This window comes from Bubalus bubalis, chromosome 2 (genome assembly GCF_019923935.1).
Source record: "Bubalus bubalis isolate 160015118507 breed Murrah chromosome 2, NDDB_SH_1, whole genome shotgun sequence".
Classification (NCBI taxonomy): Eukaryota; Metazoa; Chordata; class Mammalia; order Artiodactyla; family Bovidae; genus Bubalus; species Bubalus bubalis.
Window position 1 is genome coordinate 34196423 of NC_059158.1, and position 18900 is coordinate 34215322.

Consider the following 18900-nt stretch of genomic DNA (forward strand, 5'->3'; position numbering starts at 1 on the left):
GTGGTGGGAAGAAAGCTATAAATTAAAAGTTTTTTTCTTAAAGAGTTACTAGGGAAGATTTAATTTAGGACTTGGGATCATAGGAAGGCAGTGTGGTCTGTTGGGAGGAGATAAAGATGGAGACTAGCTCTGTTACTATGTAACCTGGGCCTCAGTCTTTCACTCTGTAACAAATAGATATTAATATCCTCACTCCATCCCTACTAACTTCTGAGAGATGGGCAAAAATGTATCCACAAGTGAGGATAAAAGTAGTAGGAAAAGAATGCATTTATCAAATACTTATTTAATTCTTATTTTATGCCAGCACTGTTCCAAGTGCTTTATAAATATCATCTCATTTACTCATCACAACCTTAGGAGAACGATGAGGTTCAAAGAGGGTATATCACTTTCCCAATGACACACAGCTAGTCTGTGATAGATCTGGATACGGACTTAGGCAACCTGGCTCAAGTCTATGCTTTTAACTACAGCACTTTGCGGCCTCAGCTAACAGAGGAGTCACTTCCATCAGGAGGCTGGGGGCTGGGGATTGCCAGTTACAGCTCTGGAGAAATGCCACACCCTATTTCTACCTGTTTGCCTTCCCTCTTGCTTCTAGCTCCCTGGGTTTGTGATTTCGGGTTTTGAAGCAGGTGGAGGGGACAGGCAACAGAGCCTGGTGGCTAAGATCATGGGCTCTAGGATGAGACAGATAATGGCTTCTGACCTGAGCACATTACCTCACCACCCTGGGCCTTGGTTCCCTCAACTATAAATGGAGATAATAATTCAGTCACGTGGTTGTTTTGCAAATTACACAAGATGATTTAGGTGAAGCTCTTAGTACAGTTAAAGGCATAAATGGATTCTAAAAAAAAAATTAGCAATTGTTATCAATAAGTGTGGAATGAAAGGGATTGGTTTAGTGGAGAACTGGTACAAATCAAAATAAAACAGTACTTAGTATGCTAGAACTCCTCAGTCTAGATGGGCTTCTTGTCGAGACATAAGGGCTTAGACTGCTTTCAGGACTCAGCCAGTGAGTGACAGGGGAATGTTTCTAAACTCTTCAAACAAACTGATCCATCCCCAGCAGGCTGGCCGGGGTTGGGGGTGGGGGGAGCATGGGAGGGTGGTGATACACCAGGATGGGTCAGAAGTTCAGAGAGGAGAGCTCTTATTGATCAACTACCAGGCAGGGTGCCAGGCTCTTTACCTGTACTATCTAGATTGATCCCCGTAATTAATCTTGTAAGGAGGTGGTAGTGAGCATACTTTTTATATTGATACTAAGGTACAGAGAAGTTAAGTAACTTGTCAAGGTCACACAGCTAAAGAATGGCAGGGCTGGAATTTGAACCCAGGTCTCCAAGACTGTTATAATTGGAGGGAATATGTAAGATGTTTAAAAGGGGCTTCTTGGCTACTCACCACCTGCCTTCTGCCTTGCCACATCCCTCCCCTCCCAGAGGCCAAGACCCAACCGGGTGAGCCAATAGCAGGTCCCAGCATGTGCCACCTGGGGCATGCCAGGGCCTGGACCCTCTGGTACCCTGGAAGATAATCACGCTGCCAGTACATCCCCACTGGTAGCCCCCAGCTGGCAGGGCCACTCCCCTCCTCACACGTGCCTGGGAGGCAGGACTGGGGGCTCCTCCTCAGGAGGGGCTGGGGATGCAGACCCAGGGAGAGGCTGGAGAGTGGTCTTGGGTAGGAAGTCCTGGTCTTCCCAATTGTGCGGCCCCCAACCCCCTCACCCCCTTCCAGGAAAGTGGAGTGCTGAGCGGCCAGTCTTCCACCCAAGGGACCCAGGCAGGTGGCAGCACAGAGCCCCAAGGGCAGCCGGCCCCTCTGACCTCTCCTCTTCACTTCCCAAGGGTCCTTATCTTTTTGGGGAAGAAGGCGCCAAAGCTTTGGGACTGTCCTCCCTAGGAGGTTAAGGAGGGTTAGAGACAAAGCACGCCCCCTCCCCCCAACAGGGCCTTTGCCCCACTCCGGTTCCGCGAGCCAATCCTTTCCCCACCGCACCCTCCAACGCAGGCCCGGGCGGCTCATGAATGAACTGCACTGTGTGAGGCGCAGGGAGAGGACACGCTCCCGGGGCCAGTCGCCTCCCTAGCCCTCCAACCAGTCCCCAGACCGGCCGAGGGCAGCGGCCGGCCTCGCGCCAGCTCTCGCGAACCCTGCCCTTGCCCGAGCCCGAACCCCCTGCCCCGGGCCGGCTTCGGGGGTACTCGGCCCCTGGAGCCGGGGAATAGATAAAAAGACAACGAGGACATTGGACTTGGCGACCCTTGAATCCAGAACTCGGGGGCGGGGGCGGCAGATTCCCTACCGCGGCGGCGGGCTGATCGGGCGCAGCTGGAACCCCGGAGGGGCGCGGAGGGGACGCGCACCTGGACGGGTCAGGTGGGGAGGAGAGTGGTGCTAGGGGACCGGGGGCGGAGGTCCCACCCCTTGGATCTCTCGAGGGGTGGGGACAGAGGCCGGAGTACCTCTGGACCCCAGGCAGGGGTCGGAGGACTCACACGATAGGCTCCGGATGGTGCCGGGGTTAGGGGCAGCGCGCGGCACCCCTGGGTCCCGCGGGCCCCGGGCACCTCTGGGTCCCGCAGGAGGTTGAAAGGGAGGGGACGCGCAGCTGAGATCGGGGTTTTTCTTTAAGGTGGTGGTGGGATCCTCAAAGAAAAGAGAAGGGGCTGGGGAAGGGTCGCGTACTCACCCCCAGGCGCAGACTCGGCTCCTGCTCCGAGCCCCGGGTTGGGGCGGGGCGGGGCTGGGGGAGGGGGAGGGGGAGTCGCTGGGCGGCTGGAGCTCCGGGCTCCTGCGGCGGCCGCGGCAGTGTCTGGGGGAGGGGGAGCGGGAGGAGGGAGGGGGAGCTGGAGGAGGGGGCGGGGCCGCGCAGGCCACACCTCCACGCCAGGACACGCAAGGCGCGCGCGCACCCTCAGATTGACGCCCTCCCGGCTGGGCCCGCCGCGCAGGCGCAGAGCGAGAGGCCGCGTGGGGGGGAAGAGGGCGCCCGGCCAGTGGGGCCCGCGGCGGGATATTCCTGGGCGGCGAAGGCGGTATGGAGTGTGTATGGGGGGAAGGGACGTCACGCTCCTGACTTTCTGCTTCCCGTCTTCCTTTCTTCCCGGCTGGAGCCGTAGCGCGCTCCCCCGGTGTGGGTGAGGAAGGGCCGGAGTGCGGGGATCGTGGGCCTTCTAGGGGCAGAGGGTCCCGACGGGGAGGGAGGCCTCTGACCCGGACCCTGCTCCCTCCCACTCTTCGAAGGCGGCTCCGCTCTCTGGGGCCTCTGAGACCCCGCGCCCCTGGCCCGCTCTCACCTGCTTTTTCTGGGGCTGGGGCGGGCTGCCGCCAGGCTTCACGAGGTGGCCTAGGCCGATCAGTCTGGCACGGCTCCTCCGGTTTGTCTTATTTCTCTCGTTCTCCCTTTCCTTTCCCTACTTGGGTCTTGAGATGACTTTCTGACTGTTTTGCCAGGCGCTTCTCTGGTGTGGAGAGTGAGTCCACCGCTTTCACGGTCATGCCGATGAGTGGCTCCCCCGGCTCCAGGGGGTTCCCTGGTTTCTCATTTCACCCGAGGCTGCATCTGCCAGGGATTAAGACTGGAAAGATGAGAGAGAGAGAGGGGTGTGTGTGTGTGTGTCTGCGCGTGTGCATAACTCCTGTATGTTACCCACAAAATAGATGACAAGGGCATACAGAATACCAACTTGTTCGTTTAATTGTGGGCTCATGGAAGGCTTTCTTCAAGCTTGAGAACAAGCTTGCGGACAGAAGGGAAATACTGCTTTACGTGGTGGACAGTAAATGAACTTTGCCACCCTAAGAGATTGATGGGCTGAATTTATAAAGAGGTTAATAAAACAGCATATGATGGAGACACTTTGGGTTACTGGGGGAAAGCTGGAAGTTGGCAGATACTTGTGGGGTTGCTGGACAGAAAATGGGCACTGCCTATTTGGTTGTGGTTGGTTAGTGTGTCTGCTCTCTGCTGGGTTTTTCAAGGGCTCATTAGTAGCTTGTGGAAGGCACTGGTAAGGTTTACATGCAGTTCAAACTGAATTCCCATTCCAGCTGTGCCATTGGTTAGTTGGAAATCAATTTAGTGGATCATGGCCATCATTTAAGAAAAGTGAAGTAGAATAGAAAATATCAGTGCATTGTACTTAGGAAGGGTAAATATTGTTTCTGGACACCTGCTTCAAGTATACACATGTGAAAGTGTGTGTGAGTATATTAGGAGGTGTTATACAATGTGTTTCTGTGTGTCACCAAAGTTTGAAGCGCTTTGATTTCCTGTGTTCTCCTGTTTGTGGTCCTGCCTTCATCAACCTGATTTTTCAGTCATTTAAAATTGTCTTGTGAGGATGCAGTCAGGACAGCAGGGATATGTAGTAAGGAGCAAGGTAGGTTGGTTTTTTCAGGGAGGCTGTGCTAGAGGAAAATTCACTTTTCACTCATGGGATTATGTACAGTGGAAGAAAGAGGATTTTGTTGGAGTAGGAAATGTTGCTTAGGAAGGACAGAAAGGGAGATGGGGTTAAGCCATGTTTGGCAGACTGCCTGGTGGGAGGAGTCTTTGTAGGCTTGGATTCTGGGAGCTGTTTTGGGTAGGAGCAAGCAGTTTGGAGAAGGCAATGGCAACCCACTCCAGTACTCTTGCCTGGAAAATCCCATGGACGGAGGAGCCTGGTATGCTGCAGTCCATGGGGTCGCTAAGAGTCAGACACGACTGAGTGACTTCACTTTCACTTTTTACTTTCATGCATTGGAGAAGGAAATGGCAACCCACTCCAGTATTCTTGCCTGGAGAATCCCAGGGACAGTGGAGCCTAGTGGGCTGCCGTCTATGGGATCGCACAGAGTCGGACACGACTGAAGCAACTTAGCAGCAGCAAGCAGTTTGGATGACAAGGAATCTTCTCTTTGTGTTGTTGTTTTTCCCTTGTGTGGAATTGTCCATTTTACCCTTAGAGCTTCTTGGATGTGTATTTCCTATGGAGCTTTTTACATATTGTGTTGATTTTATGGTTGTAGAGCTGGTGCGATCCCTTGCCGAGTAGCGCTTGTAATGGGTATCTGGAAAGTGGAAGTGCAGCCCATGTTACCTGGTTTGGGGACCCCTGAGGATCACTAGAAGGTATTTCTCATGTATTATTATCTTTTTAATAATGCAGTTAGGTATGTTAACATGTGGTAGATTCCCGATCGATTTCTGCATGTGCCTAGTTAAGGGTCACCACATATTAAGAGGAAACATTTCAGAAAGCACGACGTGAGAATTGAATTGAGTACACTGTGGAATACATGAAGGGACAACGGCCAAAATGTTTTATTATTGCCCCTGAATATGAACGGTACAAACCTTCCCTGGAATTCATATTTCAGAAGGGAGCCTGTTGGGCCCTGAACATAATTATTTATAGATTCTCCACAGCATTTAACATCTTACATGATGCAAGAGTCCTTTGAAGCCTGTCTCACCCCACTCTTGTCTTGGTGTTATGACACCTGGACCCACATAAGATGGATTTTCCTATTGTTACTGGAATAGTTTTTAAGGCCATGAAGGGGCTTGGGAGGGTCTCAGAAATCAGGTTACAATTGATCTTCCTTTTTAGAAGCTGACGGTTTGTTCTGGGTTGTGGCTCACCCTGGTGCAATTTTACACATGTGTTAACAATGACAACCAGCTGTGTGAGAAGGCTATGATTCAGATCCCAGAAACGTTGCTCTGGGTCAAGTAATATGCTCTCTTCTTAAGAAAGGTGCCAGGGGACTCCCCTGGTGGTCCAGTGGTTGAGACTCTGCCTTGCAATGCATGAGACACTGGTTTCATCCCTGGTCTGGGAACTAGGATCATGTGTGATGTGTAACAACTAATTCCGTGTATGGTAACTATGCAGCCAGATAAATAATTAATTAAAACAAAAAAAGGTGCCAGGTAGCCTATTATTCCCCGATGAAACACAACTCAGAATGGGAAAGTTTCCTTGTCAAAAGCTTAAAAAAAATCATCTATGTCATTAGAAAAGAGGGACCACTTTTCCATATCTACCTTTTAAAAAAAGTTACTAATTTATTTGGTTGTGCTGGATCTTGGTTGCTGCACAGGCTTTCTCTAGTGGTGGTAAGCGAGCTTCTCATGGTGGTGGCTTCTCGTTACGGATTACAGGTTCTAGGGCACAAAGGCTTCTGTAGTTGGGGCACGTGGGCTTAGTAGCTGTGGCTTCCAGGCTCTAGAGCACAGGCTCAGTAGTTGTGGCATGGTTCATGGGCTTAGTTGCTCCAAGGCATGTGGGATCTTCCCAGACCGGGGATGGAACCTGTATCTCCTGCATTGACAGGTGGATTCTTATCCACTGCTCCACCAGCAAAGCCCTTCTATGTCTACCTTAAGCTGAAACACACTTTCAGGACTGAGTGATCTTTGATACCCATAATGTTGCCCTGAGAATCGGGAAGTGAGGCTGTTCTCACTGGTCAGAATCCAGAGAGGGATTCCCCTGCTTGAAAACAGTCCCTTTTGTGAGTGAAGCTAAAACACTTTCATTTCCATGCCTCCTTGCTCTTCCCAATGACCCCTGCTTGACAGAGTCACTGAGGCCTGGAGAAGTGGATTCCAAGGTCATAGACTTGGCAGGAGAAGAGGGGAGGCGAGGGTGGAGGAGATACCTTTTCTTTGGGCTTTTCATCCCACCCCAACCACCTCCCCCTCAACTTTGCCTGCCCATCTGACATCTCCATAAACCTAGCTCCTTGCCACTGGCTTGGTAGAGGTAATTAAGTAGAATTTAACTTTGCCTTGTACAGTTTTTCCCAGTTTGACCATACCAAGAATGTTAAACTTCTGGAAATACAGGTGTTTGCACACCTGTGAGGTGGGGATGGCAGGGGATCAAAGCTAGAATAGATTAAAACTTACATATTGAAAAACCAACTTGAATATCAAGAGCTGTCAGATATTTTTAAGAACCATTATTTTAAATACTCCTGTAACAAAGTGAAATATACAAGTTAATAAACACATAAAGGTAAATAAACAGAGACAAGAACCCTGGAAATGTTTTTTTCTTCGTGAGTCAGCTTGAGAACTGGACAGAATTCCCTGGTGGCCCAGGGGTTAGGATGCCAAGCTCTCACTGCTGAGGGCCTGGGCTCAGTCCCTGGTCGGGGAACTAAGATCCCACAGGCTGTGCAACCGCACGGAAAAGAACATACTCCACACAGTCCAAGTACTCTTTCTCCTCTCTCAAAGCTGCCACGTAATCTTTTAAAATTCAAAACAGTTGTCTTTATTTTCAGTAGCTACCTCCTGTATACACAGCACAGCCTAGGACCAACTCTGAAGCTGATTCTGATACACCTGCAAAGGTGTGAGTTTTCACAGTTGCTACTATCAAGAAGCAAACATCCAGGACTTCCCCCAAAGAAAAAAAAACAACGGAGAGTTGGGGTCCTCATTGGTAGCCATGGTAGAAACAGCACATCGAGCTATTGAGGGATGTTTGCTCCTTTTTTAAAAAGTTTGTTGGCTAAGCTGCATGGCATGTAGGATCTCAGTTCCCCAGCCAGGGATCGAACCTGTGCCCCGTGCAGTGCAAGTGCAGAGTCCTAACCACTGGACCACCAGGGAAATCCTGACTGTTTGCTCCTCGATGGTAGAAACTGAAAACTCACACCTTTGCAGGTGTATCAGAATCAGCTTGAGAGTTGGTCCTAGGCTGTGCTGTGTGTAGAGCAGATATCTATTGAAAAGATGGCTGTTTTGAGTTTTAAAAGATGATGTGGCAGCTTTGAGAAAGGAGGAAGAGTACTTGGGACTGTGTGGGGTACGCTCATTTCTGTAAAGTTCATTGGTGGTTAAAGCAGCGCTTTACCTGCTCAGGTATTGTGCGGGGTGTGGTAGAGACAGCTCTCTACCCTTCCTCCATTCCTAGGACAAGTCACTTAGCAATTCTGACTTAATTTCTCCATCTACAAAACAGCACTCTTGAACCTTCAGAACTGTTCAGAAATCCTTAGTGTAATCAACCCTCCCCAAACGGTTGCCCTTTGTCATCTGTCTTTGTGTTTCTGTTGGGTGCTCGGGAATGAAGTCAACCAAGAAAGTGATCTGTGTGAAAATACTTTGAGAATTGTGAGATGGTGTATAAACACAAAACCACTGAAAGAGACTCCTTCCCCAGCAAAACAGTAATGAGTATTTAAGCAACTTATTAAGAGTACTTTTTGGTCCAGAATGATTGGGGCGAAACCTGCAGGAGATGGGAGGAGCTGTCTGCATGACAGGGTGACGGGTCCAAGAAGGTCTCTCTCTCTCCTTTTTTTTTTTTGATTTGTTGAAGCTGCCAGGCCTCAGTGTTTTCCTGCTTTAATGAAGAAGTACATTTATATCTTTATGCTAGGCAGAGTTTGTCTGTTTTGTGGCCAGACCTTGCATTTAATTTCTCTTAGTGTTTTTCCCTTCTTCCACTTACTAACAGAATCTTCTTTAAACTGTCCTTTGTGACTGTGCTGAGCTCTTGGTTTTCCCTCTTCTTTAGAACCCAGACCTAAAGAGGGAAATTGTCAGGGTAGAAACAATGTATAAATGTACATGGATCTGTGATACTAAGTACAATATTTTGCTGATCCTAAAGCTCACATAGGCTTCCCATGTGGCGCTAGTGGTAAAGAACCCACCTGCCATTAAAGGAGACGTAAGAGACACTGGTTCGATCCCTGGGTCAGGAAGATCTCCTGGAGAGGGGCATGGCAACCCACTCCAGTATTCTTGCCTGGAGAATCCCATGGACAGAGGAGCCTGGTAGGCTACAATCCATGCAGTTGCAAAGAGTCGGACACGACTTAAGTGAATTATTACGCACACATGCAAAGCTCAAGTAATGGTACTTTCTAGCTTTCTACAAAGCATCCCTCTGCTTTTTTAGTTCAGTCTGTCTGTATTAAAATTAGCTAAAAATGAGCTCTCAGTTTCTAGGAAGCTCCCCCAAGCCAGTGGAAGGCTGAATGAAGGGCACAGGAAAGACCACCAACTCTCCTATATTGAGTCTCTCTAGACCTGGACGGTGAATTGCAATTGCAGGTAAATAGTATTCATTTAACAGATGCTCACTGAGCTGCATTTGTGTGCCCAGCACTGTTGTAGATCCTGAGCAGGCGGCTCTGGACAGGGCAGGCACCACTCCTGCCCTCACAGAGTCCAGTGGGACCCACCCTAACCTGAAGTGAAGCCAAGTGAAAAACTCACTGTGTGTCCCTGAAATCCGCAGTCCTCCCTGATCTCCACAACTGAAGGGAGAGCTTAAACCAGGGTGGAGAATAAGCACGACTCTTGGGTTTTATTAAGTAATTTCTCTCTATCTCTCTCATCTTCTTCCTCTTGCCCTCCCCATTCCCCCACCACCAGCGGTTGTGATTCATGTGCTAAACCTGGAGGACAGTACTCCGCGCTGACCAGGAAGCGACCTGAAAAGCCATCTCTGGCACCATAGTCTTCCAAATACTTAGCCTCCTCTGAGTGAGAGTGTAGAGGAGGAAATACCATTGGAGTTAGCTTCCTGTGCAAACACAGGGCTCAGAATAACGTTGTTTGTGAAACAGAGCAGTATATATAGTCTGATCCGAAGTGGATCAGGGCCTGTGTCTACAGGATGGATTTATCCTAAGAAATAGCATCAAGGTCAGTCAGAGTTGCTGTGAAGTAAATTACTGCCTCCAGCACTCCTCCCTGGTCTGAACCAGTTGTTCGGTGGTGGGATGAGGGGTTTTCCACAGTAGCAGTGAGGGCGCCAGGCCCAGCAGATGATTCCAGGGGCCGTTAGGCGCAGCATGGGCTCATCCTCCCACGACTAGCACCATGGGTCTCCTAAAGCCTGTTTGCATGTGACGTGTGGGTTCCAGGCCCAGGAGATGACTCCAGGGGCCGTTAGACGCAGCATGGGCTCATCCTCCCACGACTAGCACCATGGGTCTCCTAAAGCCTGTTTGCATGTGACGTGTGGGTTCCAGGCCCAGGAGATGACTCCAGGGGCCGTTAGGCGCAGCATGGGCTCATCCTCCCACGACTAGCACCATGGGTCTCCTAAAGCCTGTTTGCATGTGACGTGTGGGTTCCAGGCCCAGGAGATGATTCCAGGGGCCGTTAGACGCAGCATGGGCTCATCCTCCCACGACTAGCACCATGGGTCTCCTAAAGCCTGTTTGCATGTGACGTGTGGGTTCCAGGCCCAGGAGATGATTCCAGGGTCCGTTAGACGTAGCATGGGCTCATCCTCCCACGACTAGCACCATGGGTCTCCTAAAGCCTGTTTGCATGTGACGTGTGGGTTCCAGGCCCAGGAGATGATTCCAGGGGCCGTTAGACGTAGCATGGGCTCATCCTCCCACGACTAGCACCATGGGTCTCCTAAAGCCTGTTTGCATGTGACGTGTGGGTTCCAGGCCCAGGAGATGATTCCAGGGGCCGTTAGACGCAGCATGGGCTCATCCTCCCACGACTAGCACCATGGGTCCCCTAAAGCCTGTTTGCATGTGATGTGTGGGTTCCAGGCCCAGGAGATGATTCCAGGGGCCGTTAGACGTAGCATGGGCTCATCCTCCCACGACTAGCACCATGGGTCTCCTAAAGCCTGTTTGCATGTGATGTGTGGGTTCCTGATAAACAGATGAGATTTCCCTGTGTGGAGCCATGGGTGGGGGAATCTGTCTATTGGCTACCTCATTTATTTTATTCATTAAATATTTATTGCATTCCCACTCTGTGAGGACCTGCTGGGATCCTTTGCTAGGGTGGCTGTGGAGGGGACCACAGCTTTTTTTTTTTAATATACAAATATGTTTGGTTCTTTTATGCTTTCAGGTGCGTAGGAATGCTTACTGCTGTCCGCTGGATGTCTTTAAGTCCTTTGGGTCTGGAGGTCACTATCAGATCCACCAAAGACCTAGTGAAAAGTCTCTGAATTGGGCCTTAAATGGAGGTGCTCCCTGGAGATGGGAATGTGTTACTCTTGTGTTTGAGGGCAGTACAAATAATCCTCTGTGTGTGTGTGTGTGTGTGTGTGTGTGTGTGTGTCCTGAATTCCTGTAGAGAGTTCAGATACCACGTTGTCAAGATCTCTGTGGTCTCTGAGTTTTGGATAGTGAGTAGCAAGAACTGGAATGTTAAGGGATATCAGCCTTATCTAAAAAAAAAAAAAAAAATCCAAATGTATTCCACATCTGAGTTTGGTGATGAAAGTTGGCGCCACGGAGTTCCTTGGCACAGAAGCCCGGATGTCCGTGGTGCACAGGAGGGGCGGCAGCGGACGCTGCAGCCTCATACAGAGCTACTCGGAGCAGGTGTGTTTGGAGCCAGGGCTGCTGAGTTGGGCAGAGGTGAGCCCAGAGGGTGGGGGTGGCTTTGAGCAAGGCGCAGAGAGGCGGGCCGGGGTGTAATTTGTGTACAGACCGCCCTACAGGCTTCTGGGAGGTGCCTTGAATGGGAGAGTTTGTTATTCCCAAGGCAGGGAAAATTCTGGGCAGCCCGTAGGCTCCTCTGCACTTGGACTCCCATGAGTACCGTGGAGGAAATGGTGCCGAGTGGAGAGGCTGGGTGTTGCAATCCTCAGGAGAGGGAATGGGGGTGCCACCGGGCTCGCTTGGGGGTTCTGAGGAGCCTCTTTTCTCCCAGGAGAGCGAGCAGGGGCCCCAGAGTGAGATGGGGAGGCTTGGCTGAGACTGAACATAGTGGCAACCTGGGCCAGAAGGACTGCTTTTCAGAGCTCTTTTTTTAAAAAAATGCAAATTTTCCATTATTGTTCAGTGTGTGGAGCTCTTATTGCCACCTACACTACAAATTGTCTTCAAAACCTAAATTGGATAAAAGTGAATAAGTTTCACCTGCTGTTTGTCTACGTTTCAGTTGACTCAGCAAGCACTGAGTTGGTTGGGGCTGAGTAAAACATGCCTGAGATAACAGTATTCCCGATGGAACAAAGATGATCTAATGACTGGAAAAATACTAACATTTAAATTGAAGTTACCATGTTAACTCCACTGAATAAGAGAGTGTGGGTTCAGGAAGCCAACTACTGCCATTCAGATTTCAGCTTCTGTTGCTCCTGGCTGTGCAACTTGGGCAGATTATCTAACCTCTCTGGACCTCATTTCCTCAAGTATAAAGTAGGGTGAATAATAGTGCCCATTTCATAGTTTTGGGGAAACTTAAATGAGATGATAATGGAAAGCGCTGAGACACAGTGTAAGTACTCTACCGAATCCATTTTCCTAAAGGAAGCAGCAGAAAAAGACCAGGTGACCCCCAAAGCTGTTCCTCGCCCCAAGCCCCACTGTGAAGTGGGCTTTGTACAGAGAGTGAGGCCACCCAGCGTGGAGGGAAGACCCTTGGGCAAAAGCTGGGTCCACTTCTGGTTCTGCTTGTGCCCTTGGCTAGTTACAGGGCTTAATGCAAGTCCCCATCTCTCTCTCTCATCTCAGCTTCCTCATCTTCAAAACGGATGTGATATGATGACGATGATGATGGAGAGGGCTGATAGGTATTGAGCGTGGACATTGGGCTCCATGCTTTGTGTGGTTTACCTCGCGACCGCCCTGTGAGTAGGTGTTACTGGTGGGGAAACCCCGAGTTGGGGAAGCCGAAGCTGATAGTTCCTTGTCCAGGGCCACGGAGCCGTGAAGGGAAAGCTGGCATCATCTGGTAGTCTTTGGTTCTGTGTCAGTTTTTAATAGTTCTATAAGTTGACCATCTTCTTTTGCATGTAATTTTCTGATCATTTGGGCCACTCTTCCTTGGGTTGTCTTAAGGAAACACTGGCAAATAAGCTTGAGGTTTGAGGTTAAATCGTAGTTAATAAGCATTTCTGGAGTGTTTAGGTATTTCTGTGAAAGTAAATAGTGAGTTTTCCCCACCTTTACTAAATAAAATCTTATCTAAGGTGCTTTGAACTTAGGCAAGGTAGAGCTATGTGTAAATACAGTGGTAGAGGCTTTCTCAGTAGAGCTCTTGAATGAGGCCCTCAGTGGCCAAACATTTGGGTGGAAAACAGGCATGTTTTGCAGCTGGAATTACCAGTCAGTTGTAGATTTTTCTTAAATATTGCCCTCACTGACACCCGGGCACTGCGGAAACCTGGGGATGGGCCCTAGTTTTTGGTGCCAGGGAGCCATGGGCTTGAGGCTCTGCAGGCTGGAGTCACCAGTGTTGGACTGGTGTTTACTCTTTTATCTCCACCTTGTTCTCCCAAGCCCCACTTGCAGCTGCCGTGTGGGGTAGGTAGTTTCCCTGATCCAAATAGAGACCGAGGTCACTGACTTGGCGAGGGCGTCCTTTGCACTGCTTTGCTAAACCTGAGCTGTCCAGGTATCTGGCTCTTACATTTGAGGGAAAGGTGATGTGGTGGCGAACAACCTGGGTGGTTCCTCCAGGTAATCTGCTCTCATCCGAGGAGTGGAAGTTCTGATTTCAAGAGACACTTGAGTGTCAACAAGGGGCCAGCATCCTCCGTGGAGGATGTGGGAAGTGGTCCCTGCCTGGCTGTGTCCCATGGGATTCCTTTTTTCCTCCTGCCCATGGAAGTGATGTAATGGTGAAGGCACTCACTGCGCTCTTGTGTTACCCTCAGCAAGAACTGCTGTGGGCCATTCCAGCCCTCTGACCCCAGTTAGAATATGAATCAGCAAAACTGTTGCTGGAGTTCATCTAATCATCTGCCTATCTTTTAACCACTAAGATTTATATTTAGTGACTAATGATCTTGTGCTCAAAGTGCCATCTCCCACACAAGTCCCCAATAGTCTTTCAAAAAAAACAAAACAGAAACCAAATATACCAAACTATTGGCTCTGAGTGAGGACACTGATGTAGAAATAAATCCTTGCCCCTCTCTTTCCCTGCAGGAGTTGCCATCTTGGGATCCCATGGCTTTTTCTAGCGGGCTCTGGGGCCCCTGCGTCCACATGAGCAGAGCATTCAGCCATCGCTGTTTCAGGTAACTTTTCCTAATGAGTTCTTCAAGCTGTGTCTTTGAGTAAGCCTCCCATCAGGACTGGGTATTGTGATTAGAGTGGCAGTGGACACTCAGGGAGGTGGGCTTGGGGTCCGGGGAGACTAAAGGAATAGATCGAGCTGGGATTTGGGCAGCCCAGGTTGGGGGGGGGTAGGTAAAGGGGTGATGGTGCTGTTGGGGGCGGGACTGGGAATGGACCTGGAGGAAGATGAACCCTCCATGCCTACTAGACTCTTCCAGTGAGAATGCTGTCTCTTGACCCTGTTGTTCCCTAAGTGCGTTAAAACCTTCTCTTTTAAGAATAAATATCTGTGTATTTATGTGTATAACTGAATAACTTTGCTGTGCATGTGAAATTAAAACATTGTACTTCAGTTTAAAACATATATATAAGTGAATAAAAGTAGAGGGCAAAACTCTTTTAAAAATGGAATATATGTATTTTTACATCACAGGCTTATGACCACTCAAGCATGATGAAAGTGTGGCAGCCTCCCCCTTCCCGTTTAGATGCTAAGCCAGGGCAGAGAGTGCAGGTTGCATTCCTGTTGGCAAACATGCCTTTTGGCCCTGTTCATGCACTCATTCCGCAAGCGTTTACTGAGCCCTGTGCCTGGGTTTGGTCATAGAGAGATGAATAAGACTTGCTTCCTGCCCTGGCAGAGTTCTCACAGTTGGCCATGGGAGCAAAGTTGGAAACAAATAACTCTAAGAAAAATGTGACCAGTTTAATAATAGAGGCTTGTGCAGTTCTTTGGAAGGCTCAAGACAGGGGCTGCTAATAGAGGAGGAAGAGGGGGAAAGGGGGAGGAGGCGGACAGAGGCCGCCTTCCTGGAAGGGAAGTGGGGGCAGGCCCTGTCCCAGCCCCCAGAGAGGGCCGTGAGGCTGGGCAGGCTTGGAGAGCTCCGGGGGTTCCCGGCCCTGGGGCTCAGAGCAGATGTGTGAGTGGCGGGAGGTGGAGGACCTGAGGAGACAGGCATGTTAGGACCAGGTTGTTGACAGTGTAGTCAAGGGGAACCACTGAACAGTCCCCAGCAAGGGAGTGGCCTCCGCTTTATATTCTAAAAAGAGGTTTTGGTTGGCAGAGTGAGGTGCGCAGGGAGCTGGTTAGGACACGAACATAATGGTTTGGTGTAAAAGTGTGAGCTGCTGGATGAAGGAATTTGTTGATGGGGTGGAGGGGAGGGTCAGAGGTGTTCAGGAGGTGGTGCCAGTAGAGGTTGGATGGAGAGAGGTTTATGGCTCGTGAGCTAGAGTTTCTGGAGAAGCCACTGTCTAGGCAGAAAGCCCACCAGCCGGAGGAGGCTTGCGGGGGAGGCGATGAGGTCACTGTGGAACCGACCAACACATGAGGAGCTTGGAGTGGAACCGCAGGACTGGAGGCTAGGCAAGGCCTGGGGCTGGAGATGGAGTTCACTAGTTGGAAAAAACAGGAATAGGTGACATCGCCCAGGGCAGGCAGGTAGAACGAGAGAAGAGGACCACGGGTCACCCCAGAGAACCAGCACTAGGGTCCTAGTGGCAGAGGAAACTAGAATTCCACTGTCATCAGCTGGCTCAATAGTAGCTCATTTGCCTTTAATAGTACTCTTTCTAGTGGGGGGAAATTAAAATATTATTAGCTTATTTTCAGTTTCTGCTGTGCTGTGTCATGGGACTCCCTAGGCAGACATACCCACTCGGATCTAATGGTTCCCAGCACCATGCAGATGGGACATCTGGGAGTCAGTGTTTTCAGGGGAAGCAGGTTTTGCAGGCTCGGCAGGGGCAAGGCCTGGCCTGTAAGGTATTCCCTTAATCCTCCAAGGCCTGTTGGAAACCAGAGGCTTTAAATTAGGGCTGCCATGCCACTCACTGTAACAGAATATTGGGTTCCCTCTAGAGCCCACCCAGATCAAGGTCCTGACCCGGCAGCAGAAGCTGTAAGGAACTTCTTAACAGTGAGGACGCCGCCGGTGTCAGGGCCCTGCTGATGTGCGCACTGCCAAGCCGGGCCTGGCAGAGGCCGCTGCGCCCTGACCGGCAGAGCTGCAGGCCTTAGACTTTCCTCCTCTTCCACCAGCACCACCGGCAGCCTTGGCGCAATTCAGAAGATGACGCGAGTGCGCGTGGTGGACAACAGCACCCTGGGGAACACCCCTTACCATCGCCCTCCTCGCTGCATCCACGTCTATAACAAGAACGGCGTGGGCAAGGTGGGCGACCGGATCCTGCTGGCCATCAAGGGGCAGAAGAAAAAGGCGCTCATCGTGGGGCATCGCATGCCTGGCCCCACAATGACCCCCAGGTTTGACTCCAATAACGTGGTCCTCATTGAGGACAACGGGAACCCGGTGGGGACCCGAATCAAGACACCCATCCCCACCAGCCTCCGCCAGAGGGAAGGCGAGTTTTCCAAGGTGCTGGCCATCGCTCAGAACTTCGTGTGAGCGGAGCCCAGGCGCCGGCCACGGGGGCTCGTGGATGGAGCCGTTCTGAGAACTGCGCCTCTGCTGAGAGGGAGCCCGGGAATGGTGTCCTGTGGGAAAATAAATGCTTCCATGTACGTTTCTTCCTGAGCTTTCTGGCTGTGGCCGTGGGGTAAATGGCACTGGAACGGCTAAAAGATGCCACTCGAGATGGTTGGTCTTTGCCCTCAGTAGCCTGTGAGCTCACCCGGGATTATCAGGTGCTGGAAAATTGAAGTACAAGCTGAATGCCAATTTGTAGATAAACAGTAGAACCTCACTTTCTAGCCAGGCAGACTACTTACTTGCCTTCCAGAACGTCATCTCCCTGCGTCAGAGGGCTGGAGGTGCTCAGTAAAGGTGACTGGATTACTGGGTGAGTGTGAGTGAAGCAGGGGACCGATTCTTCCAGCAGACTGTGGGCTCCCCGCTCTGGGAGAGCCCGCCCAGCCTTCCTTCCTCCACCACGGGTTGCCCTCTGCTAGGCCCCCACTGCTGCTCTGGGCCCAGAGATGACAGCTGCCCGCCCTGGCTGCAGGAAGTTGCGCTAGCCCCGGTGTTTGCAGAGCACCTAGTGGTGGAGCTGTGCAGGGGATTCAGTGATAGTTTATCTCCCATTTTTTTTGCTGGTCTCCTTGTGGAGGTTTGGGCGGGGCTCCTTCCATCCCTTCACATGGAATCTCTTCCATTCATTTCTACAGTCACTCTGCACTCCCATTGCAGAGGAGCTAAGATGCTGCATCCCCACGACATGCCTCAAAAATAAAAAATAAAGTCACTCCTTTATTCATTCAAAATGTCCTGGGCACTTCTCGTTATTAAACATTCCAGTGGCCTCTAGAGGCAGAATAGCCTGATGATTAAGAACACAATGCTCTGTTCCTGACTCCACCACTTGCGTGTAATGCCTTTGGGCAGATTATTTCACTCTCAGTCCCTCAGTTTCCTCGCCTGTCAAGTGGGCATGTAATAAGGGTATATGCTTGATGGGGCTGATGTCAGACTTCAGTGAGTTAGCACCTCTGAGTGCCTGGCGATCGTAAGCACGTGATGGGCATCAGCTGTTTTCCATCATCGCTGCTCTGCAGCTGCCAGTGCTGGGAAGCAAGGTGAGGGTAAGCGGAGGTCCCTGATCTGGGCAGATCGACCCCGGTCACCTAACGACTCAGACACGCGCAGGTCCCCACGTGTAACAAGTGCCTGTGATGGTGGGGAGAGACTTTTTCAGTGGGACTGGAGGCAGCTTCCCCGAGGAATGGTTGCATTGGCTGCCTTCTGAACGAAGGGGCGTTGTGATAGAAGTCAGAACAGTGGTCACCGGGGGTGGGGGGGTGGGGGAGGAGCATAGACTGCCAAGGTCACAAGGGAGCCTTACAGTATTGGGGACGTTCTAAATCTAGATCTGGGTGGGAGTCACATGAATGTACACATCTGTAAATAATTACTGAGTATGTATTTCAGTGCACTGTATGTACTTTATACCTTAGGAAGAATAAGTGGACAGGCATTAGCTTAGTGAGAGGAGGGGACAGTGGTCCAGACAGAGGGAAGAGGATGTGCAAAAACCCTGTGGCAGAAGGGACTGGGTAAGTCCCAGGGACTCGAAGGAAAAGCCAGTGTGGCTGCCGCAGGTGAGCAGGAGGGACTGTGGGGAAGGATGGGGCTGGAAGAGGCAGGGCTGGCTGGGCCTGGGAAGTCTGCCGCATCCTGAGGGTGCTGGGATACTGGTGTAGGGTATTTAGCAAGCAGGGTTGGGGTGGTGGGAAGGAAGATACAGGGGGACTAACTGGAGGGGCGCTGGGGGAGGCACGCATGCACCATGGGTGGAGGAGGGGCGCGGAAGCCTTTAGTAGGCACAGTTGACTGGGCGTGGTGATGCGCTCGGATTATGGGGAAGGGCCAGTGGTCCCTGGTGTCTGGCTCCCTTTGCTGGAGGATTGGTCCTGCAGAACGCTGGACTGGGTGCTCGGGGAGGGGCCCAAGGGTGGGGGAGGAGGAACTTTGGGGGATCCACACGGAGGCGCCTCTGAGGGGTGTCCCGCAGGTAGCTGGATGTAAACAGTCTCTTCAGTTGGAATAGCGCTTAGGGTGTGTCCTGAAAGCATTTATGTGGATGTGCATTTTTGGATTTCCTCACGGTCCTTAGGTTTGGCAGCCCTTCATCCTGTGTTTTCCACAAGGACTTGCCTTTCAAAGGTAACGTGATTCCTCAGGGTGATTCTTGCAACTAGTAGCTGATCTCAAGGGCAGATCCTATCAGTGACTTCAGCTCAGGGGGTCCTCCCGTGACATCGTGGGTCTTTCGTGGTTGGGGAGTCCTCGCCATCTTGAGCAGAGTCTCACCAGCTGTGAGTCTAGGCGATGACTGGTCTTCCCAGATTCAGTGGCTTCACTTGGAGCCTCACCAGCTCCACCTTGACTGCTTGGAAGCGGAGGTTCTTTGTTTCCA

At 50.9% G+C, this 18900-nt stretch overlaps 2 protein-coding genes and 1 non-coding gene across 12 annotated transcripts in view; 1 reads left to right on the forward strand and 2 right to left on the reverse strand.

Annotated features, from left to right (window-relative positions):
* The window catches only part of TMEM63B (transmembrane protein 63B), a 25340-nt gene extending 21754 nt beyond the window's left edge, over nucleotides 1-3586 (reverse strand). For 3 of the 5 annotated variants that reach the window (XM_006069289.4, XM_025269211.3, XM_025269186.3), the window contains exon 1: nucleotides 2708-2830. The gene's annotated coding sequence lies outside the window, so the exon portion shown is untranslated. Of the gene's footprint in view, nucleotides 1-2707; nucleotides 2831-3314 lie in introns of those variants that run through there. The other 2 variants (XM_006069290.4, XM_025269191.3) reach the window with 1 other exon arrangement.
* MRPL14 (mitochondrial ribosomal protein L14) lies at nucleotides 2919-16554 on the forward strand. 6 transcript variants are annotated; one of them, XM_006069296.4, is made up of 5 exons: nucleotides 2945-3053; nucleotides 5032-5134; nucleotides 8971-9082; nucleotides 13894-13985; nucleotides 16067-16554. In XM_006069296.4, exons 4-5 carry the CDS (start codon nucleotides 13915-13917, stop codon nucleotides 16431-16433), a joined length of 438 nt encoding a protein of 145 aa, XP_006069358.1. In that variant the 5' UTR covers nucleotides 2945-3053; nucleotides 5032-5134; nucleotides 8971-9082; nucleotides 13894-13914; the 3' UTR covers nucleotides 16434-16554. The 6 variants fall into 6 exon arrangements, with proteins under 6 accessions (XP_006069356.1, XP_006069358.1, XP_006069357.1 ...); XM_006069295.4 differs by lacking the exon at nucleotides 8971-9082; XM_006069294.4 differs by lacking the exons at nucleotides 5032-5134; nucleotides 8971-9082 and having other exon boundaries at nucleotides 2919-3053.
* Nucleotides 7558-7630, reverse strand: TRNAA-UGC. The gene has a single exon. It is a non-coding gene; the product is annotated as a tRNA-Ala (tRNA).
* Nucleotides 16555-18900: the final 2346 nt, after the last annotated feature.